Source organism: Sapajus apella, unplaced genomic scaffold (genome assembly GCF_009761245.1).
Source record: "Sapajus apella isolate SASKATOON/1434 unplaced genomic scaffold, GSC_monkey_1.0 scaffold46, whole genome shotgun sequence".
Lineage (NCBI taxonomy): Eukaryota > Metazoa > Chordata > Mammalia > Primates > Cebidae > Sapajus > Sapajus apella.
The window spans coordinates 14903034-14930535 of NW_022436986.1; the positions used below are offsets into that span (position 1 = coordinate 14903034).

Consider the following 27502-nt stretch of genomic DNA (forward strand, 5'->3'; position numbering starts at 1 on the left):
TCATTCATCCACCCCTTCACTTGTCTATTCATCCATTTAGACAAATATTTGACAGACAATTGACAAGGCAGGCAATAAGCAGTTAAAAATAAGCCACATTGCCCCTGCCCTCATGCAACTTACAGCCCAGTGGGGGAAAGATACAATGAATGAAAAAAAAAAAAAAACATTAACTACATCATTATGAACAATGCTAAGAAGGTGCTAAGAAGAAAACACACGGAGAAAGGATAGAAGATTTATCTGGGAGTGTCCTCAGGTACAGGAGTCAGAAGAGGCTTCTGAAGAAGAGAGTTTGTAGCTGAGCCAGGAAAGTTAAGAAGCAGCCATGGGAAGAGGAGAAGAACTTCATGGGTTCAAGGAACTGGGGGGAAAAAAAAAAAAAAAACCTGGTGTTGGAGTCAAAGAGCTGACATCCAGGAAGGTCATTTCCCAATGCGAGCCCCAGACTCACGATCAGCAGAATGGAAGTGCCAACGCCTTCCAGGGATGAAGCCATGATGCTGGGGTTCATGTCCTCTCCTCTTTTAATGATATATGAGTCCATTTTCACACTGCTATAAAAATAATGCCCGAGACTGGGTAATTTATAAAGGAAAGAGGTTTAATTGATTCATAGCTCCATATGGATGGGAGGGCCTCAGCAAACTTCCAATCATAGCAGAAGGTGAAGAAAAGGCAAGTAACTTCTTCACAAGGTGGCAGGAAAGAAAAGAATAAAGGAGGAACTTCCAAACACTTGTACAGGTATTGATCGACTTACCACCTATGCAAGTTATGACCATTCAACTTTACGACCACAATAGCCACGACTGCTCCACGTCTGGCAGCACAAACGTTGCCCAGCTGGGCGTACGACAGTGCGGACCAGCTTCCGGCAGCACTACCATCTCCGCGTGCACCGTTTCAACTGTACATATAGCCTACTCAATTTACGACCAAATCATGTTACGACCGGTCTGCGGTCCCAACCATGGTCGTAAGTCGAGCACTAGCTGTAAATCCATCAGATCTTGTGGGAACTCACTATCATGAGAAAAGGATGCGGTAATCTGCCCCCATAATCCAACCACCTCCCTCTCTTAATACATGGGGATTACAAGTTCCTTCCTCAACTTGTGGGAATTACAATTTGAGATGAAATTTGGGTAAGGACACAGAGCCAAACCATAGCACGTGAATACAAGACCAGTAGCAAGTTACTTAACTATCTTATGACTCCGTTACCCTGCCTAAAAGCTGGCATGGTAATCACGATACCCACCTCACTGGTGAGTGGTGGTAGAGAGGTTTAATGAGGTCACCCTGAAAGTGCTTAATAAACATACACTGTAGTTAGGATCAGAAAAATAATGGGGAGGAAGGAAACCTTTTTTAAACTACTCCATGCACAGGCTGTATTCAGTGATTATTTTCATTATCCTCACCATCCTATGTTACAAGTAAAGGATAAATGTATTCCTCAGCCAAAGTCACATTATGATTAATAGTGAGACCAGGATCTAGCTCAGGTCTAGATGATTTCATAGACCACAATTTACCTTGCCTTTCACTGTCATTCCAAGGAAACATCAGAGGCCCAGTTCTGTTCTACAGGGAAAGCCACCCACCCCTTGCTGGTGCCTGAAGAGCCAAGATTCTGGTGCAGGGGCTACAGTTCTGTTCAGAGCGAACAGGGCAGCCATCTAGGCTTGTGAGGAGGGCTCCCTGTCAACCAGGATCCAGGATCCATCCATCATCTCAGTTTCCGTTGTCCATCCCAGTCTCCATTCATCATTGCTGTCTTCATCGTCCATCCCAGTCTCCAGCCATCCATCCCAGTCCCCATCATCCATCCCAGTGTCCATCCATCCATCAGTCTCTATCCATCCATTTATCTATTCCAGTCCCCATCATTCATCCCAGTCTCTATCCATTTATCACTGTCTTCCATCCATCCATCCCAGTCTCTGTCCAACCCAGTCTCCATCATCCATCTCAGTGTCCATCTACTTATCAGTCTCTAATCTATTCAGTCTCCATCCATCCATCCATCCATCCCAGTCCCCATCATCCATCCCAGTGTCCATCCATTTATCACAGTCTCTATCCATTCATCCAAGTCTCTCTCCATTTATCACTGTCTTCATCCATCCATCCCAGTTTCTATCCATTTATTGCTGTCTTCATCCATCCATCCTAGTCTCCATCATCCTTCCCAGTGTCTGTCCACTTGTCAATCTCCAGTCTATCCATCAGTCTTTATCCATCCATCCCAATCTCCATCCATTAATTACTGTCTCCATCCCTCCTACCCAGTTTCCATCATCCAGCATATAGTCTCTGTCCATCTAGCAGTCTCCATTCCATCTATCCCAGTCTCTGTTCTTCATCCATCACTGTCTGTCCTTCACAGTTTCCAACAGATGTCCCCTGTCAGTCAAGTAAGCCAAGCGCCTTCCCTCCTAGGGCTTCCTGTGCTATTTTGTCTCCCCCTTCTACAAACAAGGACCCTAAGGCTCAGAGAACTGAAGTGACCAGCTTGGAGGTCATACAAAAGGGAGATGGCAAAGTCTGAATTCAAACCCAGATCAACCTGATTCAAAATCTACATCTTTTGGTATTTTGTCAAGAAGTTTCTCCTTAAGGATAGAAAACACTTGGGGTAGTGCATGGCACTTTAGGGAGTCCGGTTTTAAGGAATATGATAGGAAATGAGAGAAGGAGAAAGGAGATGGTAGAATAGGGAAGAAGAGAACAGGGCAGAAAGCATTTTCTGTCACAGAACAAAAATGTGGCTAACAAAAAAGTTATCTGGTGAATTATACCACTGTTTCCTCTTTCCTTTCTAAGCTTCAGTTTCATCCATCTACCCCATAGAGGTGCTCTTGTGAACCTCCCTGAAGATGCTTAAAGAATTAACAGAATAGCCTTTTGTTATCTGCATAATCACCAAAGAAATTCTACTGAGAGTTAGTTACCACTGGCTGGGCACAGAGACTCACACCTGTAATCCCAGCACTTTGGGAGGCCAAGGCAGGTAGATCACCTGAGGTCAGGAGTTTGAGACCAGCCTGGCCAACATGGTAAAACCCTGTATCTACTAAAAATACAAAAAAGTAGCCGGCATCATGGCAGTACCTGTAATCTCAGCTACTTAGGAGACTGAGGCAGCAGAATCACTTGAACCCAGGAGGTGGAGACTGCAGTGAGGTGAGATTGTGCCACTGCACTCCAGCCTGGGCAACAGTGAGACTCCAACTCTAAGAAAATAAAAATAAAAATAAAAATTTAAAAACCCATCACTAATTTATTGAGTGCCTACTATGAGCCAGGCACTGTACAAGGTATTTTCCCAACCTTGATTCTAAAAGACCTCTAAAATGAACAACATTAGCCCCATTGTAGAAACAAAGCCCAGAGTGGTTAGGGTTCCACAGTCACAGACAAAGGGCCACAGCAGAGATCTGTCCCTGGAGCTAATTCTAAAACCCCTGTTCTTTGTGCTCTCTCAAGAAATCGATGGGGTTGGCTTCAGTTGGGGAGAAGGCGTGACCTGGTCATGAGGAGGGAAGCAAATCCTCATCCAGAAGCCCCTTCAGAGCACCGTCAGAGGACTACCTGTGATAGCCGTACACCAGCGCGACTCCATGTGGTCCCCCAAATGGCAGCAGCAGCATCACCTGAAGGCTGGTTAGAAATCACATTCATGGACCCCCACCCAGACCCACTGAATCAGCAGCACCTCTGAGTCTGTCGGCAAGCTCTCCAGCTGTTCTGATGCCTGCTAAACTCTGAGAACCTCTGCAGAACACAGCCCCACGTTGCAATCAGTGGCAAGGAGCAACATTGGGCAACCACAGATTGAGAAAATTAGACACGGAAAATCATGCATCCTCCACCAAAGACTCAGAGTTCCTTGTGGAATGGGGAAGTGAATCCAGAAAGCTTCACTTCACAATTAAGAGTTCCTCCATCCTCGCAGGGTAAAGGAATAGAGGCTGAAGCCAGTACGTTAGAATATTCACTGGTGAAGCTAACAAATTAGACTCTTCACTGGCAAGCCAGTCCTGCTTTAGAAAACTGTTGGCTGGACATGGTGGCTCATGCCTGTAATTCCAGCACTTTGGGAGGCTGAGGTGGGCAGATTACAAGGTCAGGAGCTCAAGACCAGCCTGGGCAACACAGTGAAACCCTGTCTCTACTAAAATAGAAAAATTTAGTTGGGCATGGTGATGCACGTCTGTAATCCCAGCTACTTGGGAGACTGAGGTGGGAGAGTCGCTTAAACCCAGGAGGCAGAGTTTGCAGTAAGCCAAGATTGTGCCACTGCACTCCAGCCTCAGAAACAGAGTGAGACTCCGTCTTAAATTAAAGTTCTGCGAAAAAAGAAAAAAAAAAAAAAAGAAAAGAAAGCAAGCTGTGGACCCTGCTGCACCCTCAGCTCATTGTGGGAATTCTATCTCTGGTCAGGTAGTGAATCTAAACCCTCCACAACACAGGGCTTGCTTTTTCTTTGTGGTTCTCGCAGGAGATACTGCGCGCATACTCGCAGCAGATACTGAAAACGAAAGTTCTCTTCGCAGTTCCCAACTTGGCAGCCCTTTTGCTTTTGAGTTTATTGATTGCCTTGGGACTGAAGCTACAAAGTATGGATTACAGATGCTTGAAGAACATTTATTAACTCCAAGGGGGGAAGAAGTTGCGAAATGAAGTAGTTATTTAATCAAATTCTACTACTACTAATATCTTGCCTTCTTTTTCTTAAATCAACCTAAAATGTGTGGTCAAAAAATATCTGACTTCACTTTATTGTGGAAACATTCAACATTGAAAAGCAATGGCCCATAATCTCGGCACACTAACAGATTTTCATTTTTGCCCATTCTGTTTCAGGCCCTGTTTTCATAATCATACACAATTTTGCATGGTTGTGATTACACAGAAGCGATATTTAAGTCTTACTTTCTTCCCAGTTAAAGTTTCAGCCTGAATGAATTCATGCGTTATCTTCAGGATGATCATTTTCAGTTTCTGGACCATGGACACATGTTTTGGCATAACACTTGAGCATGTCACAGTGAGTCGGAAAGTATTTATTGAGCTCCTGCTATGTGCCTGATGCAATTCTAGGCCCCCAAGGATCTAGCATAAATGAGACAAAGCCCTTGCTGTCCAGACTCTAGCAGCCTACAACTCTAGGGAATGCCATTTGCATCCTGCGTAACACACTGGGGAGTTACTTCGTTAGGGCAGATTCCTTTCCTTCCTCTAGGGGGCAGGTAAATAGAACTGAAGGCCAGAAGCAGGCCGAAGGATGCATGCACCTTCATGACTGTTACTTCCATAATATTACTACTGATAAAAGAAAAACGTCACCCAAATTTATTTTAAAGGAGTTTAATGGGGCAATGAACAATTCATGAATTGGGCAGCCCTCAGAATCAGAGCAGATTCACAGAGACTCCAGCACAGCCACGTGGTGGAAGAAGATTTATAGATAAAAGAAGGGAAATGACGTACAGAAATCAGCAGTGAAGTACGGAAACAGCTGGATTGGTTACAGGTTGGTGTTTGCCTTGTTCAAACACAGTTTGAACACTCGGCAGTCTGAGTGGCTGAAGTATGGCTGCTGGGATTGACCAAGACTGAGTTACTGTTACAGATGCATACTCCTAAGTTAGGTCTTCAATCTTGTCCGGCTGTTAAGCTAGGTTACGGTTCATCTACAAGGACTCAAATATAGAAGTACGGAGTCCTTCTCAGGCCACATTTAGTTTGCTTTAATACTACACTGTTCTCCCAAGACATTTTACCAATTTTCACTACCAACAGAGACAGCAAATGTGTCATTTTCAACAGAAACTCATCAGCATTGAGTGCTAACATTTTTTTTCAAATATTTGCCAACTGAGTTAGTTTACAACAGTCCCTGGAGACAAACTATGGATTTAAATGTGCTCCCTGGCAGTCTTATTCTTCCTTCAGAGGCTTCTTTCAGTATATGAGATGATACTGTTGTGGACTGAATGCGTCCCACACCCAAGTTCTTATGTGTAGTCCTAACCCCAATGTTATGGTATTAGGAGATAGCAACTCTGGAAGGTAATGAGGTCATAAGAGTGGAGCTCTCACAAATGCGGTTAGCGCAAACACAAAAGAGTTTGCTTCCACTCTCTCACTCTCTCTCTCTCTCTCCCTACCCTCCACCATGTAAGGACACAATGAGAAGGTCATCTGCAAACCAGAAAGTGGTCCTCACCAGACACTAGACCTGCCAGTGCCTTGATCTTGGACTTCCCAGCCTCCAGAACTATGAGAAATGTTTGCTGTTGAGCTGCCTAGTCTACAGTATTCCATTATAGAAGTCCAAACTAAGACAGACACTCTCAGATGATGAATGTAAAACCATCTTTGCAAAAGTTATGTAAGAGAGAAAATTGTAATAGTAAGCTAACCCAAACCCCATCTAGCCCTTCCCTTAATTATTCCTGGGCTACTGGGCCAGGCTAACTTTGGAAGACATTTAGGCTATTAGACATTTAGACATTTAATCAGTTTTTCACATGCTATGCAAATGGCATACCTGGTCCAACCAATCTTTTCCACCCTAAATCAGATACCACCTCCTCAAGCTCAACTAATAGACCTTGACCAAAACTCAACCACTTTTGTAAAGCTAATGGCAGGCCATTAGGCTGCGAGGAGAGAAGGCTGAATCCTGTTAAGGCACAGACATTATTCCAGAGATTACAAGATAGGCAACTTCCCCAATTACTCATGGAAGTAACAATACTGTTGTAGGTTGGCCTTTTGGGATATCTTTCCAGGTTTTCTGCATGTCTGACACACATGGCTCCACCAAGACAAGCTCCTGTGGTCCCCACCCAGAAGCGATTCAGCCCACAAGAGGAGAGTTTTAACCCTCTATGAGTTCATCTCAACCAATCAGCAGCAAGCATCTGTTACCTGATCGCCCTGACCCCTTCCCCCAAACCACCTTTGAAAATCCCCTACCTATGAACGAGATGATTTCAGTGCAAACTCCATCTCCCATGTGGCATGGCTAGTCTTGCGTCTCTTAAAGTCTTTCTCCACTATAACACCATACTCTTTCTTTATGTAATGGGTAGGAGAACCCCTCAGGCAGTTACAAATGTCAGAGTTAAAACAGGCACTGATACACTTGAATGGTCTTCCTAGAGCATAAGGCAGGAGAAGAGTTTCCCATCGGGGTTTAAGTTTTCTCTGTGGAATAATCTAGACTCTCGTGTTGGGCATGAAAAGGAATGAGAAAGAGAACAGCATCCTCCAAAAACCCTGACCACCCAGGCAACACCCTGCTCCCCAGGAGGAACTGGCTTCCCTCCCATCATTGGCTCCCTATGCCCTCAGGAGCCCCCACTTCCAGCCCAGACACTTCCTCCTCGCGCAGGTCTTTCCTGACCTCCGTCCAGAAGGCAGGGCTGGAGGTTCCCCACCATCCCTCCTTGCTGGGGCAGACCTTGACTGAGGCCCTTTGCTATAGGAATAGTGAACTTGCCTTTTCTCCTGGGTTTTTTCCTATCAGGCCAAGAAGGCCCAGGACCTGTACTCAGCTGCCTAGTGTCCCCAGCAGTGACACATTCCTGGCTCAGTACAGGTTCTCAGCCAATGTTTGCATGACCCAATGCAGCAGAAGGGTTAGAAATAGAGTAGATACTCTGGAAAAATTGTTAATAGAAGATAAGTCACAGTCACCAGCCTGATGTGATCCTTGCCAATCTAATCCTTCAGAAATCCCCAATGAACTCCAGATTCCTGGTGACGCAGGAGCTAGAAATTATTTAGACAGATATAAGGGTAAAAGAGTCCTCAGCAGACTTTCCCTTTTAACAAAAAGCAGTCCCCAAATCATTTCTTTTCTAACAAAGAGCAGCCTGAATAATTGAGCTGCAGACATAGATAAGCAAGCTGGAAGCTTGCACAAGTGAATTCCGGTAGCTGTGACAAAAGAAAAGAGCTACATGGGGGCAGGTATGTTCAACATGGAGGCTCCATCTTCTCTTCTTTGTCACCATGTGTACAGTAAAGAAACAGGCAACAAGGCACCAGCCAGGCAGAGAACCATTTGCAAAACAAAAGATTAGGGTGAGGACAGCCAGAAACTCACACCCTATGCAAATGGCACACCCAGCCCTAACCAGTTTTCACATGCTATGCAAATGGCACACCTGGTCCAACCAATCATTTGCACCCTATGTAAATCAGACACTGCCTCCTCAAGCTCATCTATAAAACCTCTTGCAATTCACCGTGAAAGCAGCAACCCACTTCTCCAGGACCCCCCTCTGACACAGAGAGCTCTTCTCTTTCTTTTGCCCATTAAACTTCTGCTCTGAACCTCACTCTTTATGTGTCCACATCCTAAGATTTTTGTGGCTGTGACAGAACAAATCTCGGGTGTCACCCCCAGACAATAACACCACTTCAATGGATTCCCTTCCCTCAGCAGCTCAGCAACATTAGCAGGTCTTAGGTGTTTTTCCCATTTAATCCCAATCACTCTTTTCCTTTTATTTAATTCAGATGTCCTTAATTCAGACTTTGCTGCTGTTTACTGACATTCTTCAAGTTCTCACATGACTGTGTTCCATTTTCTAACACTACCCTAATCCTGTATTTCAGAATAGAAAAATGTATTTTACGATTCTTGGGCTTCAAAATGAAAGAAATAAAAATAGTCTCATATTTCATGAGCACTTTACACAGTACTACCCTATTCTCAATCCTCAAAAACAGCCCTGAACAGTGGTAGGGAAAGGAACCAGGTTACCTGCCTGAGTCACACAGCCAGTAAATGGCAGGTAGGATGTAAATCCTGGCAGCCCCTGCCCCAGGTCATGGGCTGTTTCCTCCATAGTCTTGCTGTAGTCAATATCAAATGCCTGACAACTCTCCTTTAGCTTGGTCACTGGCTTCCATGAGGATACCGGTAACTTCTCATGCCTGTTGTCCTGCTGTTAGCAAATGGAAGTAAATGCTAATGCTGTCTCAGTGTCACAGGACTATAAAAAGGAGAATCATGGGCTCCAAAGCCAACTGGAAGTTCTGGAGCCTTTGATGTGTCTTTGTGTTGCTCATCAGAACAGCTTGTTGCAAGGTATAATGTCTACTTTGAGAAAGCCCCAGCATGGCTCCTAGGCCTAGGTTGCCACAACACCCATAAATTGCAGCGACACTCATGTTTACTCCATCTCTGTCTGCTCTTCACAAATGGAATTCACACAATTCAGGTGAGCTGGAGAATCAGGCTTATGGGCATGCCATCTGGATTTGAAAGTGGAAAAATGTCCATGCTAGAAAGATGTTGGAAACAGTCAGCTGAGTCCTCTTGTTTTACCCATAAAGTTCAAGATCCTAGCCCCACTTTGGACCTCAGACTCCTCATCTGAGGGAAAGTTGAACTCACTCCTCCATTGAGGTTCATTCTAATCTAACCATCTAAGAGACTCGAGGCCCCACTGGGGCTCAAATCCAGCTCTCTGGCCTGGAAGTGCACTGATCTCTGGCCTGGAAGGGAACACGGCAGAAACAATACACAAAAATGAAGCCAAGCATACTTCTTCTAAGACAGCAAAAACAAGGAGCCGTGGCCCATTTGGGGGCTACAGATGACTGTCCTTTGTTGCACAAAACACAATTGATCAAGACTGGTTTCACTTTCCTTCCCACAAATAATCCAAACCTTCGGACCAAGACACATGCTGTCAGCCAGGGTGTTGAATACACACAGAACAAAGTGAATGCCAAGATTGAGGTACTCAGCTCACAGGGAGCTGGTACCCCACACAGAGAGCAGCAGGAAACAAAAAGGTGTCAACTCTTCACTGGCCGGCTACACTGTCTTAATCTTAATGACAGTGACTTCAATAGAAAAGGAATGCAGGAGCAGGCCATTTATCACTCTTAAATAATAAAGGTGCAGAAATTGAATTGGGCAGACTGGCTTTTAATACAGAGGGGGAAAAATATCAATTATGGAACTCGCACGCCTCCTAGTGGCAGACATGGATTACTGCCGTGGAGGATTCCTCTCCCACTTGGAGCTATCGGCCCTACCCCAAAGTTCACGGGACATGATCAGTCCAAATCAACTGACAGCCTCCCATGGACCAGGCTCTGGGCTATGGGCCGTTGCATACTTAGTATCATTAATGCTCACATTAGGTGACTCTCACTAGACCTATTTTATAGACAATGAAAGAAAATCTCAAAAAGCTTCAATCACTTGCCCAGTTACCAGGCTGGAAAGGATTCCAACCAAGATTTGTGGAATTCCCAGTTCAGGGCTCCTTCCCCAGCATCACACTGAGTACAAAGTATTGAGGATACAGAGATGAATAAGATCCAAAACCTGTTGGGCTGTTTGATCTTACCGAGTTCACATATTTTAACTGGGCAGGCAGACTCATATTAAGTAACCAGAATGCAAAGTCCTAAGTGCTGTTTGCAAAGGGGCAAGAATTGAGTGCAGTTAACATGCTCTGGGATCCCAGTCCTCCCAAAACCCGGAGCATCCCTGACCCAGCACCCAGGCCCGGGGAAGCAGGGAGTTCGGGCGTAGACACTGCATCGTTAGTGGGGCCAACTTGAAGAACTTCCTGCCTCACGCTTATGTAAGAAATGAGGCCCTGGGTTGAATTGCTGTAAAAACAACAGGCATCGTTAACCAGCCTAAACCTTCAAAGGCTCTAAGTCAAGGCAGAGTCAAATGAGAGTTAACAAGCTTTCCAATTTGTCTTTTACAGGGTTTGACTTGTCAGGTCAAGGAAGATAGGGGATCCTATGGGAACTCCACACAGAGAAAGTCGGGCTGTTATTTTGGCTTGTTGACAGAACTGACAGGTTAAGGAAATGACTGTGGTCAAAGATCTGGGCATCTATTTTTGCAAGGTAACAGGGTGCCATTTTCTGCTTGGCACTGGCAGCAAACTGTCTCACAAGAGAGAAAAACAGTCACAGATTTCTTCACATGCTAGCCTTTTACATACATAGAATTTATGTGATGGGGACTGTTTTCTTTTGCTGACGTATATAAATACATTTCTATAGAAATAATATACTTTACACACTATTTTGCAAACTGGCTTTTTCCACCTATACTGTGAATAGTTTCTCAATAACTTAAATATTCCTCTTTTGATAATTGTTTGAAATTCTAATTTACAGATTTAGCTCATTTTGAAATGTACAACTATTTAAAAATAGAAAATGAAGCTTATACAACCAAATTTTTGTAAAAATCCTTTTATTCCATTTATTTATTTTATTATTATTCTTGGGTTTTTTTTTTTTTTATTCTTCTTCTTTAGCTTCTTCTAAGGAAAACAACACTAAAAATTCCTTAAAGCTAAGGTGTTGTTACATTTTCATCTTTCGCATTTAAATCTATGTGTGACATAGATTTTCAAACATTTCACGAGTAGCTCCACATCTTTTATTCAAATACTATAGAGGTTAAGGGTGTGAACTTCGGTGTTAGGTCTGGGTTAAAATTCCAATTCAACAACATACTAACTGGGTGGCTTTGGGCTGGGCAGACTGCGCCTAAGCTTCATCCCCTTCTTTGTAATACATGAGTAATGACAACCCATGCTTCCCTGGGCTACTGCAAGAAGTAAATAAATAATGCAGCAATAACACTGCATTATCTTTTTGCCTGTCCCGTGTAAACGTAAATACATACATTATTATTTTGAATGGAAAGCCCTTTACATGAGACAGGGAAAAAGATAACATTCAATAAATGTTATTAGTATTTCTTCCCTATTAATTCAAACTACAGTTGACCTTGAACAAGAAGGGTTTGAACTGCGGAGTCCACGTATGTGCAGATTTTTTTCAATAAGAGTGTGCGCACCTCACCTCCCTCCCCTTCCACCTCCTCCACCTCTTCTGCTTCTGCCACTCCTGAGATAAAACCAACCCCTCACTTTCCTCTTCAGACTATTCAATGCTAAGACAACAAGGATGAAAACCTTTATGATGATCCACTTGCACTTAATGAATAGTAAATATATTTGTTTTCTTCCTTATGATTTTTTTTTTTTAAGTCAGAGTCTCGCTCTGTTGCCCAGGCTGGAGTGCAATGGTGCGATCTCAGCTCACTGCAACCTCCACATCCTGAGTTCAAGCAATTTTACCACCTCAGCCTCCGGAGTGGCTGGGATTACAGGCATGCACCACCATACCCAGCTCTTTCCTTTTTTTTTTTTTTTTTTGGATTTTCAGTAGAGACAGAGTTTCACCATGTTGGCCAGGCTAGACTTAAACTCCTGACCTCAAATGATCTGCCTGCCTCAGCCTCCCAAAGGGCTGGGATTACAGGTGTGAACCACTGCACCCAGCCTGTGACTCAATTAAATTTTCTTTTCTCTAGTTTACTGTAAGAATACTTACACAAATAACATTCAAAATATGTGCTGACTGTGTATTCCGCCAGTAAGGCTTCCAGTCAGCAGTAAGCTACCTGCAGTTAAATTTGGGGGGAGTCCAAAGTTGTACATGGATTTTTGACTTCGTGGGAGTCAGCACCCCTAAATCCCACATGTTCAAGGATCAACTAACAACCTTTATACCACTCTAGATCTATATACATCTGTGCCGTCTTCTGAGGTTTCTCTTTTGCCCCACTCCTTCGTCTAATGACTCTTGTACCAGTAGTCCCTATTAAGAAGGTGTCTTTGAGAAGGTCCGTGACCCTATGAACTTTGGTGGTGACGGAGCTCTTCAGGGGAAGAATTCTAAGCAGAGGTTGCAGCCACTGCAAAGACCCTGAGGGAAGAGCATGGCGAGTGTGTTTAAGGAAAACAAGGAGGCCGGGCACAGTGGCTCACGCCTGTAATCCCAGCACTTTGGGAGGCCGAGGCCGGCAGACCAAGAGGTCAAGAGTTCGAGACCATCCTGACAAATGTGGTGAGGCCCCATCTCTACCAAAAATATAAAAATTAGCTGGGTGTGGTGGTGGGCACCTGCAGTCCCAGCTACTCAAGAGGCTGAGGCAGGAGACTCACTTGAACCCAGGAGGTGGAGGCTGCAGTGAGCCGTGATTGTGCCACTGCACTCTAGCCTAGTGACGGAGTAAGACTCCATCTTAAAAAAAAAAATAATAGAGAACAAGGAAGCCATCTTATTGGAAAAACTTTTTTTTGTATGGCACTTTAAGCATAACACTCAGTACCCATACCAGTACCAAGATCTTGGAGAAGGTGCCACTTACAAAGACATTCTTAAACGTCAAACAAGTCAGTAGCCTTAGTTTTGGGGCAGGGGGTGTGGGGGCAGCATTACCACCCATACTTCGATTAAACTTGTGACTCCAAACCAGAGACCCCTCTCTCATCCCTCTAACCCAGTATTTCTCAATGTGGATGCATGGATACTTGGGGCAGGACACTCCTTCACTGTGCAGGACTGTCTCCTGTACTGTAGATCAATTAGAATCCCTGGCCCCTGCCTGCTAATTGATGTCAACATCCCCTGTCACTGTGACAATCGAAGCAACTTCAAAGTTACTCCAAATATCTCCAGGCTGAGAACACTACGTGAGGTCACCAGGGACCAGTATTCTAGACAACTTCTGGTATCAGGGTTTTGTGTGCTTTTTCATGAAAAGGCATACTATTCTGCAGATTGAATGAGGAGCCCTGTGCATTATGTAGCAGACATGTTGGCAGGAAAATCGGAATTTTTTTTAAAATGAAGTTTAGAGATGTGAAGAAATGTGTGTAAGGTAACACAGGTGAAAAGTGAAGGGATCAGAATAAAAGCCTAGGTCTTCTGGTTCCTTCTACACATACATGATCATTTAACTATCAGCAATTCTAAGCTCACCCAGCTCACTTCAGTCTCAGTAAAAGCTTTTCACGTAAAGAAGAGTATAATGGGGGAAATGAGCTAATTCTATATAATTTAACATTATAATAGTAACAGCTTTAATGAAAGCTAACAGTTATTAAGTGTTCGAAGCGCCAGGTATTGCTCTAAAGAGCTAGCCAATATTTCCTGTCTATACTTACTTGTACATGTAGGTATAATTTCACCACCCTTTTAAAAATCAGGGAACCAAGTCTTAGAAAAGTAACAGGGTCATGCAGAGAGGAAGGCAGAGGTGGGGTTTGATATCCATAACTGATCTCTTAACCCAGGGGTCCACAGCCCCCAGCTCATGAGTACCAGTCAGTGGTCTGTTAGGAACCAGGGGGCACAGCAGGAGGTGAGTGGCAGGAGAGCAAGCCAAGCTTCATCTGTGTTTACAGCCACTCCCCCACTGCTCACATCACCACCTGAGCTCCACCTCCTGCCAAGTTGGCAGCTGCATTAGATTCTCACAGGAGTGCAAACCATATTGTGAACTGCACATGCAAAGAAACTAGGTTGAGGGCTTTTTTTTTTCCATGACACAGAGTCTTGCTCTGTCGCCCAGGCTGCAGTGCAGTGGTGTGATCTTGGCTTCTGCAACCTCTACCTCCCAGGTTCAAGTAATTCTCCTGCCTCAGCCTCCTGAGTAGCTGGGACAACAGGCATGTGCCACCACACCCAGCTAATTTTCAGATTTTTAGTAGAAATGGGGTTTCACCATGTTAGCCAGGTTGGTCTTGATCTTCTGACCTCGTGATCCGCCCGCCTCGGCCTCCCAAAGTGCTGGGATTAAGGTGTGAGCCACCACGCCCAGCCTGGTTACAGAATTTTTATGAGAATCTAATGCCTGATAATCTGTCACTGTCTCCCATCACCCCCTGATGGGACCATCTAGTAGTTACAGGAAAACAAGCTCAGAGCTCCCACTGATTCTACATTATGGTGAGTTGTATAATTATTTCATTGTATATTACAATGTTATAAAAATAGAAATAAAGTGCACAATAAATACAATGTACTTGAATCATCCCAAAACCATCCCCACTGCCAGTCAGTGGGAAAAACTGTCTTCCACAAAACCGGTCCCTGATGCCAAAAAGGTTGGGGACCACTGTCTTAACCATTAGGCTATATTACCATCAAAAAGTATTTTCTTCTGCTTCTACAGCGGCAATTAATAAATCATATGGGAATAACCTTGCGGGAGTTCTATATTTTATATCAGGCTTTCATATAAAGCTCCAATAAGTCCCTTTTTGAAAAGGGTTTCCTTGCAACAAATCAACCAGTCTAAACAATGAAATCCCGGAATAGTATCTAGAAGCAAAATCACCCCTAATTACTATTAGGAAGGTGTTCGGCTGAATTTCAAAACACTTTTGAGTCAATAGTTGCCTTTTGGCCACTGCCATCCAAGTTATTTTAAAAAGCAAACCAAACATAAGACTTTTAATATGTTAAGCCATAAAGGTTTCTTGGGTGCCAAATGGGTTTCGATGAGCACTGAGTGAGCTGTACTAGTAATCAATATCACCCACCTTATAGTTCCCTGGGAATACGGAACACCTGTGTTTTAGAAACGAGGGACAAAAAGCTTGCCCATACTCATCTTTTTTTTTTTTCCCCCAAACACAAGATGTTTGAAAAAAGAATTCAACCACGGTGAAACAGGTCTGAATCCACCTCTTTTTCTACTGAGCCCTGCAAGACATTTAATAGCTGGAAGGCCTCATAAAGTATAAAATGCTCAAGCAGGAGAGTCACAGGAGAAACAGTTCTGGAGTTATTAAGAGCAAAGGGACTTTAAATATCACGTAGTCCGAATTTATCCCAACATCTTAGACATATGGGGAGAATTATTTTTTAAATGATTGCACAACTTGTTAGCAGCAGAACCAAATATGCTTAGTTGTTGATTCGTGTATTTGTAATTTTAACCCACTAACACTTCCCAAAAATTAGGATCATCAAAACACAAAGATGTCATCAAAACACGAAACTGAAACATGAGAGCAAACCCCCCGCCAAAACCTTTATTGCAGCCTTTTGAGAGATCCTAAAGCAGAAGACCTAGGTAAGCCACGCCTGGATTCCTGACCCACAGAAAGGGTGCACAAGAAAATGTGTGGTCTTATAATGCTAAATTTTGAGGTACTTTGTTACACAGCAGTAAAGATGTCATCAAAAAACTAGGATCATCAAAACACAAAGATGTCACAAAGACAGGAAATATATTATCAAAAGCTCAGAGCTAGGCCTGGGCAACACAGTGAGACCCCATTTCTACAAAAAAAAAAAAAAAAAAAAATACAAAAACTGGCCAAGCATGGTGGTGCACACCTGTAGTCCCAGCTTCTCATAAGGCTGAGGTGGGAGAATTGTTTGAGCCCAGGAGATTGAGGCTGCAGTGAGCCAAGGTCACACCACTGCATTCTAGCCTGAGGGAAAGAACAAGACCCTGTCTCAAAAAAGAAAAAAGAAAAAAAAAAAACCCAGAACCAGCAAGGCTAACAGAGTTATTGTAACAAGACATTACTTAGCTATTTCCAGCCTCCAACACCGAGAAAGGATTGGCAGGGGGCACAGGTAGTTATAGACATCCTATTGCCTTATCAAGGAAAACTGGTTACCATTTGTCAAGTGATACTAATTTGTGGTGGGAATCTATCACTTGACACTTTATATGACAGACATTGAAAATCATCCCCATTAATATCCTCCACATTGATTTTACTAAAAGTATACAGACGGTTTCTTCCAGTGGCCATGTCTCATATTGGCCATGAGTAAGAGTTAAGGCAGGACACGAAGCTGTTACTCAGTGATGTGTTTGTCTTGCAGGCAGCTGGGTTCACACAGCTCAGGTATGCATGTTAATGCTGATGGGTCTTTATTACTATGAGGACATACTTCAGAGTATAGAGATAAACGGATGAAATCTCACTCAGCCACTTCCTCAAACATCAACAGTCCTGGCCTAGCTTTGGACAAGGGCTGGTTCCATCTTTCATGAGCTGCACTCCCTGGTGAGACCTAAAATTGTAGCTACTCTTTTACTCACTGACTGACAAGATTCATATCCTTTGGCGACTACGCCTAATAAAATAGTACAGAACACAGAAATGGCCAAAGATCTTGAAAACTATATGGCATGGTGGCAGTAATGTACATAATGGCCCCTAGTGAATCAAATAGCCCTTAGGAAGTCCTCTCCTCTACTGACTCCAGGATTGAATATGAAATTCACTTTGACCAATGAGATTTCCCCTCACTTGTTACCCTCAGACCACTACGTACAGAAGCACAGACTAGCTTACTGGAAGATAAGAGACCATGTGAAGTAGAGAGGAGTGTCCCATCTGATGCCCCAGAGAAAAACCAGTGAGCTCCTCCTAGGCCATCCAGCCCCAGCCCACTGGCCAGCTGACCGCAGAACTGCCCAGTCAACCACCGACTCAGGAACAACAATAAAAAGGCCATTGTTTTAAGCCATTGGGTTTAGCATTGTATTTATACAGCATAGCAAACTGAAACAGATACCCACTGCAAGCAAATTATGAAGCGAGAAAAAGATTTCAAAGCATATTTGATCTTTATTTAATCTCTGAACTGAGTGGTCCTGTGCCCCCCAGTTTACAAGTGGACGATGTTCCAACAATCTGTAGAAGTGCTATGCAGAACCCAAGATGCATTTTCCTGCAGAAATGCTGACCAAAAGAATGACTGGCTTCCACAAAAGTGTATTTGACCCAATATAAAAGATATTGTTTAAGAGATGAGGTATAAAAATGTTTAATTATTATAATTAAAGTTGAAAGTGCAACTGAACTAGCAAATTAAAAATCTAAATGATGGTGCTTGAGAAAAACAAGTTCATTTTTAGATTGTTTTTTCCTCAATTACCTAAGTCAATGGTTTCTGTGGTGAGCAGCATCTACAGGGCTGCAGTGATTCCTCCTCCTATGATCCATGCACCTGTCTACCACCTCCTTTTGGGTGTGGACTGGACCCAGTGATCTGCCTCTAATGAGCAGATTATAGCAAAATCATGGTATGTCATGTTCATAATTAAGATACAAAAGACTATGACTTCTGTCTTATTGGCATGCTCTCTCTATTGCCTTCTCAGTTTGCACATTTTGAGGAAGCAAGCCACTATACTGGAAAGGCGCACATGGCAAGGAACGGAGGATGGCCTCTGGCCAACAGCCATTAAGAAATGGGGCCTTCAGTCCAACAGCCTGTGAAGCACTGAACCCTGCCAACAGCCATGTGAAAGGAAGCTTAGAAGCACATCCTTCCCCAGTCAAGCCTTGAGATGAGACCAAAGCCCCAGCCAAAACCTTTATTGCAGCCTTTTGAGAGATCCTAAAACAGAAGACCTAGGTAAGCCACGCCTAGATTCCTGACCCACAGAAAGGGTGCAGAAGAAAATGTGTGGTTTTATAATGCTAAATTTTGAGGTACTTTGTTACACAGCAGTAGTTACAGATTGTGATGTTCTGCATGCACATCAAAGTCACATGAAGGGCTTTTATAGCCATAATTTTAAAATATTATTTTTCAATTTTGAGTAGAAAAGAAAATCCTTGTTATTAAAAAATTTTCAAAAGAAAAAAAACCCACTTTTCTCCCCAAAATAACCTCTCTTTACCCACCCGGAGCATATCCTTCTACACCTTTTTTTTGTTTGTTCATTTGTTTTTTGGAAATGGAGTCTCACAATGTCACCCAGGCTGGAGTGCAATGGTGCGATGTCAGCTCACTGCAACCTCCGCCTCCTGGGTTCAAGTCATTCTCCTGCCTCAGCTTCCCCAGTAGCTGAGATTATACGTGGCCACCATCACACTCAGCTAATTTTTGTATTTTTGGTAGAGGCGGGATTTCACTACGTTCACCAGGCTGGTCTCAAACTGCTGACCTCGTGATCCCCATCATACCAGCTAATTTTTTGTATTTTTGGTAGAAGTGGGATTTTCACTATGTTCACCAGGCTGGTCTCAAACTCCTGACCTCGTGATCTGCCCCCCTTGGCCTCCCAAAGTGCTGAGATTACAGCCATGAGCCTCCACACCTGGCCTCCTTCTACATCTTTTTTATATAATTACATACAATCAGTCTTCTCTATCCATAGGCTTCACATCCATGGATTCAACAAACCACAAATCAAAAATACTCAAAAGAAAAACAATTAAAAAATCACAATGCAACAATAAATAATACAAATTTTTTTAACCAATACAGTATAACAACTCTTTACCTAGCAGTTACGTTGCATTAGGTATATAAGTAACATAGAGATGATTTAAAGTACACAGGAGATGCGCATAGATGATGTGCAAATACTACACCATTTTATATAGGAACTTGAGCATCCTCAGACTGTGGTACCTGGGAGGGTCTTGGGCCTGTTCCCCAAGGATACTGAGGGATGACTGTATGGTAAATGCTGTCATACCACACATAGCATTCGTCAGCTTGCCCTTTCCACATAACATGGCTAAGATCTGTTGGCAGACACAGACCTAGTTACATTATTTTTAACAGCTTCAGAATATTCCATAAAATGAATCATAATTTAATTATTTCCTTACTAAGAAATAGTTACTACGCTGCACCTAATTTTTTATATTGTAAATAGTGCTTTAGCAAACCCTCTAGGACATGTCTCTTTGTGCATGCATGTGAATAAAGGATAAATATGTGTAATTTTTAGAGGTAGAACAAAATGTTCCTTGTTGAGGCTGTAACAATAATCACTTTGACCAAATTATATAACACAAGTTTCCCCGCCCCTTTATCAATAATAAATATGTAGTTGTTATTCTTGTCAATATAATGGTTGAAAAATGTTACTTCACTTTCAGTCACGTTGTCTTACTATAACCTAATAACACTAAAAAACATGTGGATTTCATTTTCTTGCACACAAGTGAATTGTGACCATAAGTATCATTGTATATGTCTTCCAGGACTTTAGGAATTTTTTAATTTATGGATAGAATAAAAAGAAAAAAAGATTTCCTGAGGTAATTCACATGTGGCAGAAGAGACAAAAAAAGGAAAGGAATTTTGTTACAAGATGGGTTCAGAAGTAAAGTAAGCCATGTTCTCTAGGAAAGGAATGGAGTTGCAGCCAGGAGCCAAAGGAGGTCAAGGGGCAGTGGCCAGCCACCAGGTGGCAAGGAATAAAGTGAACAGACTGGGGGAGCATGGGCTGCACCTGGGAAACATATTCTTTAACTCCGGTGTTTAAAACTGTGGGCCTTGAAAATGCCTATATTTGTTTACTGGGAAAACAGTCGTCTATATCCATATTCCTTGAATCAATTCATCTGAAAAAGCCATGTGCTCAAATAAAACCCAGCAGTAACAACTTTGCCTTTGATTGTCTAAAAGGAAGATGAAATACAGTATTTGTAGTAACATAGCAGTTCTGCAAGGCATACACTATTCTCATTTTACAGATAAGGAAAACTGAGGCTAGGAGAGATGAAGTATCTTTGCCCAACTTTACAGTCATCAGTTGGCGTAGCAGAAATGAGCATTTGGTACCAACACGCTCATTCTTTCTACCAGGCTCTGCTGCCCCAAAAAGGATGGAAGAACTTGGCCCTGGTGCTAATTTCTCATAATCTCCTTGTATCATCTTGGGAATGCCATTTAAACTCTTTGGACCTTGAGCTTGATTTTTTTTTTGGAGGAAGGGGGTGGAATTAGATAATCTATGGGGTTTCTTCCAGTTCTAACATTTTTGGACTCCATTTACTATCTCCTGGACTACAAAGTTGAATTAGGGTTGGGGAGAGAGAGAGTGCATGCACTTTCATCTGGAGGCAAATACAGAGCATGTACCTTTTAGAGATACAATTCCAGAGCAAGAAATCATTCGTTTGGGAATGGGGAATCAGAGCAGGACAAGGAGGCCACTCCAGGAGACTGTTTCAGAAAGCTCAAAGTTTCAAGAAGGCTTTGACATTCAGTGGGATGAAATAGGGTTCAGAGCCAAGCTTGTATAAGAGGAGAGCGAGGAGAAGGGAGGACTAAAGAGACTAATTTTTGAAAGGTCGTACTAAAAGCCCATTTATTCAACATGAGTTTTGACAAAGCCAATTTTTCAATTACTATTATCTATTTGGAACTGTTTCCTGGAGTGAACATGAATTCTCCATTTATGCATAGTTGGCAACTAGAAACTAAGAATGAGAAAATAGGATCATGCTTAACGTAAGAAAAGGAAAGGAATCGATTTTTTTTAACAGTTTTTCTGATTATGAAAACAGACTCATGATAAAAAGTTTCAAATAGACAGAAATTATTAAAAATCACTTATAATCCCACTACATCCATCACGTAGGTACATTTCTTACAAGTTCTTTTCCTATACACACTTTTAAAACAAAATTGGGATTCTATTACACATGCAATTTTATCTGATTTTAAAAATTCAGTATTATAAATACAAAACATTTTCTCCAACTGTTAGAAATTCTTCAAAGCAGCATTTTTAACGGCTGCAAAATGTTCCATATTTGGGGTATGCCATGATTCACTGAACTCTTCTCCTACAAGAGGACAAACAAAAACCTATGTGACAGAAAAACATGAGAGAAGCCGGGAACTACGGGATTTGGGAGCTTTTCAAGTATTACGGGTAGTAGTAACCCTCTATCTGTAAAATGCATTGAGAATACTTTTGCCAGGTCTATTTCACTTTGTAACGTTGTGGAATCTACTTGCCAGAAAGTCTTTAAAAAATACGTCAAATATGTGTATTTTCTTTTTTTGAGACGGAGTTTCACTCATGTTACCCAGGCTGGAGTGCAACGGTGCGATCTCGGCTCACCGCAACCTCCGCCTCCTGGGTTCAGGCAATTCTCCTGCCTCAGCCTCCTGAGTAGCTGGGATTACGGGCACGCACCACCACGCCCAGCTAATTGTTTTGTATTTTTGGTAGAGACGGGGTTTCACCATGTTGACCAGGATGGTCTCGATCTCTTGACCTCGTGATCCACCCGCCTCGGCCTCCCAAAGTGCTGGGATTACAGGCTTGAGCCACCGCGCCCGGCCGTGTATTTTCTTTAAAAATATTTAGGATTTTCTGGCTTGCTTTAAAAGGTTTCTAAACTTCCAGGTTATTTTAAAAACATTCTGCCAAATTTCCATTCTAGATACTGATTATTCTATCTTTTTTACAGTGAAAAGCTTTAATTTATTAATTATTGAACTATGTAGTGGGTAGAATTTTAGCATTATTTAATTCTAGGCAAATAACCAATTGTGTCAAGATCACTTATTAAATAAACATTTTCCCCATTAAATTGAAATAATACCTTTTGTTTTCCATTACATTTCTGTAGATATTGTAATTTACTTCTATACTGTCTAAGCTGTTCCTAATTGTATTGATTATAGAGCCTTTATAATGTTTTATTTATTCTTCTACTGAAATTTTAAGATATGAAACTCAATCTTCTTAGTGCCATTCAGATGCTAACTGGAGCTCTATGCAACTTATGTAACTTGGGCCAGGCACAGTGGCTCACGCCCTAATCCCAGCTACTGAGAATGCTTGAGAATGGCTTGAACCTGGGAGGCAGAAGTTGCCATGGGCTGAGATCGTGCTACTGCACTGTAGCCTGGTAGACATAGCAAGAGTCTGTCTCAAAAAAAATACAAAAAAATATTTATGTAACTTGGGGAAAAAATGAAACATGCAGTCCTATCTTGTCAGAGACAGCAATCTCCTTCCATTTATTTGTTCATCTACTATTTTATGCCCTTCAAGTCCAACAATGTCACTGAATATTCCAATGATGTCACTTTGGAATTACTTTTGTCATTGGAAGGCAGGCCCTGGGTCCCAGGACAAGATTCTCCTCTCTGTGGAGAAGCGAGTTAGAGCAGAGGGTCAAAGCGCAAGGTTAGAAAGAAACACAGATTCACATGCTGACCCTGCTCTTATCTAGCCACATGGCCGAGGGCAACCTGCTTAATGTCTCTGAGACTCAGTTTCTGCCTCTGTAAAATGGGGCTGATAATACAACCTGCTAAAGATGCTGTGAGGATTTCATGAGCTTATGTTTATTAAAGGGCCTGGTGTAGTGTGGGGCACAGGGGAGGTCCTCAGAAATGGCAGCTGAGGCCATCTTCACGCAGCCCCGTTTAGTCTCCTAAACCCAGGGAGCAGCAACGTACTCCCTGCTGCCGGAGTAGCCTCTGCTCTGGGGAGCTTGGAGGACACTCAGCTTTCCAGAGAGCAAAATGCATAGAGACTGATTCTATTCATTAGGGCCAGTGGCTCTCAAAGCAGCGTCCCCAGACCAGCAGCAGCTACCAGGATCTCCTAGGTTTGCACAAGAGTCTCTTTCAAGGTGACGTTGATAACACTGCTTATGTAATAAACACTTAGAAAAGAATGAATTTGGACTCCTACCACATGTCATATGCAAAAATTAACTCAAAGTGGATCAAAGACCAAAAAATAAAAGCTCAAATTGTGAAGCTCTTAGAAGAAAACAAACATGAAAAACTTTGTGACTGTGGATGATGTAATGGTTTCTTATATAGGGCACCAAAAAGACAGCAGCCGAAGAAAAAAATAGATATATTAAATTTCATAAAAAGGAAAAAAGTTTGTCAAGGAACACAAGAAAGTGAAAAATCCTCTCATAGGTTGGAAGAAAATATTTGCAAATTATGTATTTTATAGGGAGGTAGTATCCACAATATGTAAAGAACACATCCAACTCAAAAATAAAATGACAGATAACCCACTTTACCTATGGGCAAATGGTTTGATTAAATATTTATCCAAGAAGATATAGAAATGGTCAATAAGTATATGAAAGGATGCCTACCATCATCAGCCATCAGGGAAATGCAAATCAAATCCACAGTGAGATGCCACTTCACAACCACTATCAAGGCTGCGATTGTAAACAATGAATAATAACAAGTGCTGGGTGAGTATATTGAGAAATCACTGCTGGTGTGAAAGAGACATGGTGTATCCTTGGTGGAAAACAGTCTGGTAGTTCCTCAAATAGTTAGACATCTAATTATTATAAAATCCAATAGTTCTTGCTCATATATTCCCAAAATAAATGAAAGCATAGTTATGCTAAAATATATAATAAATGTTCCTAAGAGCATAACTTGTAATAGCCAAAACAGCAACCCAAATGTCCATCACATGATGAATGGATAAACCAAATGTGGTGTATCCATACAGTGGAGTATTATTCAGCCATGAAAAGGAGTGAAGTATACATGCTACACTATGGAGGAACTTTGAGAGCGTTATGCTAAATGAAAAAAGCCAGACACAAAAGATCATATATTCTACCATTCTGGTTATATGAAAGGAGAGCCATCCACCAGGAGCAATCCCATGGCTCGCCTGGCAGATTCCGGCCACCTGGAGACCCACTGCCGCCCCAGGGGGAATTCCCAGGGATGCCCCAGCATCAGGCAGAAGACACGCAGGGGACCCGCCTGCCCTCCCAGCCTTCTGAATATTCGGGAAAGCACAGCAAGGATGGTCAGAAGACAGGATTCAGGAGCTCTGGAAGGTTCTCTGGGAAGGGGTGTTTAAGGTCCAAACGAGAGGCAGACCCAAGCCGGGATCGAGGGCAAGAGCTGGAGAGGATCCCAGCAGATCCACCCAGAGGCTCAGGATGGACCTCAGTGAAGCTTCTGGAGGAAGACAAGCAGGAGGCAGAAGGCGACTTCAGGAGGCCCTGGAAGAACCTATCAGTAAGTTCAGCACCCGGGGACCCAGACAAGAAGCATCCGGAAAATAAGTTGCAAATCCATCTGGGCAGGAAGGTGGGGGAGATCAAGGAGGGCCGGATCCCCAAGCCTGTGCCTCGCTCCCGGCTCATGGCCAAACGTGCTTTTCCCAAGTCTGACACCTGCCAGGACCCTGGGAAGTGGCACCCAGGAGAGGTGGGAAAGCCCACGTGAACACCTCCCAGGAGCTTTCCTTCCTCCATCCCTGCACCCAGCAGATGCTGGAAGCACATCTTTTAAGGTTTCGTGTGAGGCACAGGTGGGGTCCAGACCTCCGGTCCCTGGAGCCCATAAACGTCCGGTCACGTGAGGCTCAGCCCCCGCCCCTCCCACACTCCACCTGTCCCCTCTTGGCCTCCTGCGAGTCTCGGGTTGAACCTGTAGCCGAGGTTGCCATTTTCCTGGGAAAACCTCCCCAGAATGGTCCAGGAGACAGCTGGACAACAAGCAAGTTAGTCCCCGCCGTGATTGGCCCTCTCCCTTCCCTACCACCTGAGCAGGAGGAAGTCCAGAGGGCCCCGAGAGGGTCCCAGTCAGCTGACACTCAGGGAGATCAGAGGCGTCTCCCACTGGACAGGAGGACAGGGGGTCTCAGCCCCTCACATGCAGCCCTGGGGGCAGAACCTGGCACAGGGAGATGGTCCCAGGATCCGGGGAAACCATCCTAGAGGCGAGTACGAGTCCAGCAATGACTGGGAATGAGCCGTGGCCTGAGAGCGAGAGCACGTCCCTGGGAGACCCCTGTAGTGGCAGAGCCCTGCAGGAGCTCAAGGTAGGGACCCCATGGGCAAGTGCCAAGGACGCCCCGGAGCCCCTGGAGGTGGGGGAGGAGAAGCCTCCCGCTTGGGAAGTCACCTTGGAAGCCAGTGAGAAGGTAAATTAGGGAAGCATTCAGGTAGATCTGAGGAGATCAGGGGCTCTGGGGACCACTAGTAATCCCTCAGTGTCCACAGTTTGTGTTGCTGAGAATCCAAAGCAGCCGTGCCTGAGAGCGCAGGTGGTCAGTGAGATCGAGCTCACAGTGCAGGAGGATCCAGAGGAGCAGCTGCCAGGCCGTGCCTTCCGGCCGCCACGTGGACATGCTCCCCGCCACAGACATGCCACCTGCTCAGGCCCCTCTGTCCACCTCCCAGAGTGTGTCCAGTAAGAACACCACAGCTTCCCAGGGGCCACGTGACCTCCCATGAAAGGGAGGGAAAGGCCCAGGGCAGCAGGAGCCTGGGAGCCCAAAAGCGAAGGCCCCACAGAAGAGTGCAAAGGCACTGGGATCTGCAGACAACGGCACGGCCCACAAGAGGCCCAGACCAGGGGAGCCGGGACAGGGGACCAAGAGACCCAAGACCTCAGAAGCCAGTATGGGGAGCCACCCTGCCCACGCCAGGGAAATAGGAGACAAACAGGAAAGGAAATACGTCCACTCTCAGCCGGAGAAGGGACAGGCACCACCAGAAAGCAACTTCCGGAGACAGATCAGCCACCCTCTGCAGGGTCTACCCCCCAGGAAAAGTGGTGTGGGGCAGGAAGATGTCCTACAGAAAGGCAGGCCTGGGGCAGCTGGTGTCCAGAGCCGCGAGTCTGGCCCAGCAAGGTTGTTCATGGACAGCATGGCTGATGAGGCCTGGGCCATCATCATAGTTGTGGGACAAGTCTTGGTGGACAAACGGGGGCTTCAGCAGGGACATGGTCCCTTAGAGGTCAGTCGCCACAAAGGTAACCTCCATTCCCAGGAGAATGTGCGTTCCTGCTGCCGTAGGGGTTACTGCCACCAAGAACACAGCAGAGAGATGGGCGTTCTGACCTGCAGCCCCAAAGCCACCCCCAAGGGCCATGACTGTCATGTCAAAAATAGGGGCAGCAGAGACAGCAATTGGACCCCACGTCCTGAGGAGCCTGCACCCCCAGCTGGTCACCACCACCACAGGCCACGGGTGGCAAGCACCTCGGGCGGCCCCATCCACAGTCACAGGAACTGAGGTCCTCCTTAACCAGAGGAGGCTTCTCACACCTCTCCTGCGGGAAAGAGCGGGTTCTACTCAAATAAAACTGGACACCTACAGAACAAACCTGTCCTGCGTGGGTGATTACAGCCCTCATGTGTTCATGACTTCCACAGAGAGGTTCTCAATACACCTGCTTTTCCTGCAGAGGTGGTGGCTTCTGTCTGTGCCACGCTAGAGTACAGGAAAGGGCTCAGCGTCCGCTTCTCCTGAGCGTGGCTTCCAGAAGGGCTGGGCCTGGAGGAGGCTGACAGGGATGTGGAGGACCCCCTCTTCTCCCTGTCCCCACACTATGTCTGGTTTCCAAACTGGATCATGACCCAGAGCCTTTGAAGGACAGCAAACCCTATGGAGTCCCCGCCTGGGCTCCGGCTGACTGCATCCCCGCTCTCACTAAGGTGACCTCTGTGCTGCTGTAGGGCTGGGTCTGCAGGGGCCTCACGGACTGAGAGGGGGTAGGCTCCCCTCAGGCTGGAGGAGTGATGGATCCCAGGAGCCTCCCTGCCCCGTGGTAGCCTGGGAATGTGGGGGTGTCCTGTACTGGCCCTGGGTCAGAGGTGGGACAGCTCCATCCCCGATCTCCTGGTGGGGAAGAGAGGACATCTTCCCCAGACCCTTCCCTTCCTGCTAGTTCTGGGATGGACCGCCAGCACATGGCTCAGGCTTGATAACACCCCTGTGTTCGCATCTGGTGTCCCGACTCACTCTCCAGAGCAGCCTCCAGGACGAGCCTCCCAGCCCGCTAATGAGTGTGGGGTTGGCGTTTCAGGGCACCCAGGGCTGCTGCCTGCCCCTCTGGTGGAACCCTGTGGTCAGGAACCAGCAAAGGG

General features: G+C 44.5%; 1 protein-coding gene across 1 annotated transcript; it reads left to right on the plus strand.

The window, feature by feature from the left end:
- The first annotated feature begins 777 nt into the window (after positions 1-777).
- On the plus strand, positions 778-26648 carry LOC116524616 (spermatogenesis-associated protein 31E1-like). The gene is given in 6 exon segments (XM_032239896.1): positions 778-979; positions 4511-4628; positions 24249-24814; positions 24817-25218; positions 25221-25734; positions 25736-26648. Coding segments are annotated over 6 exon segments (2715 nt in total).
- The last annotated feature ends 854 nt before the right edge of the window (positions 26649-27502 follow it).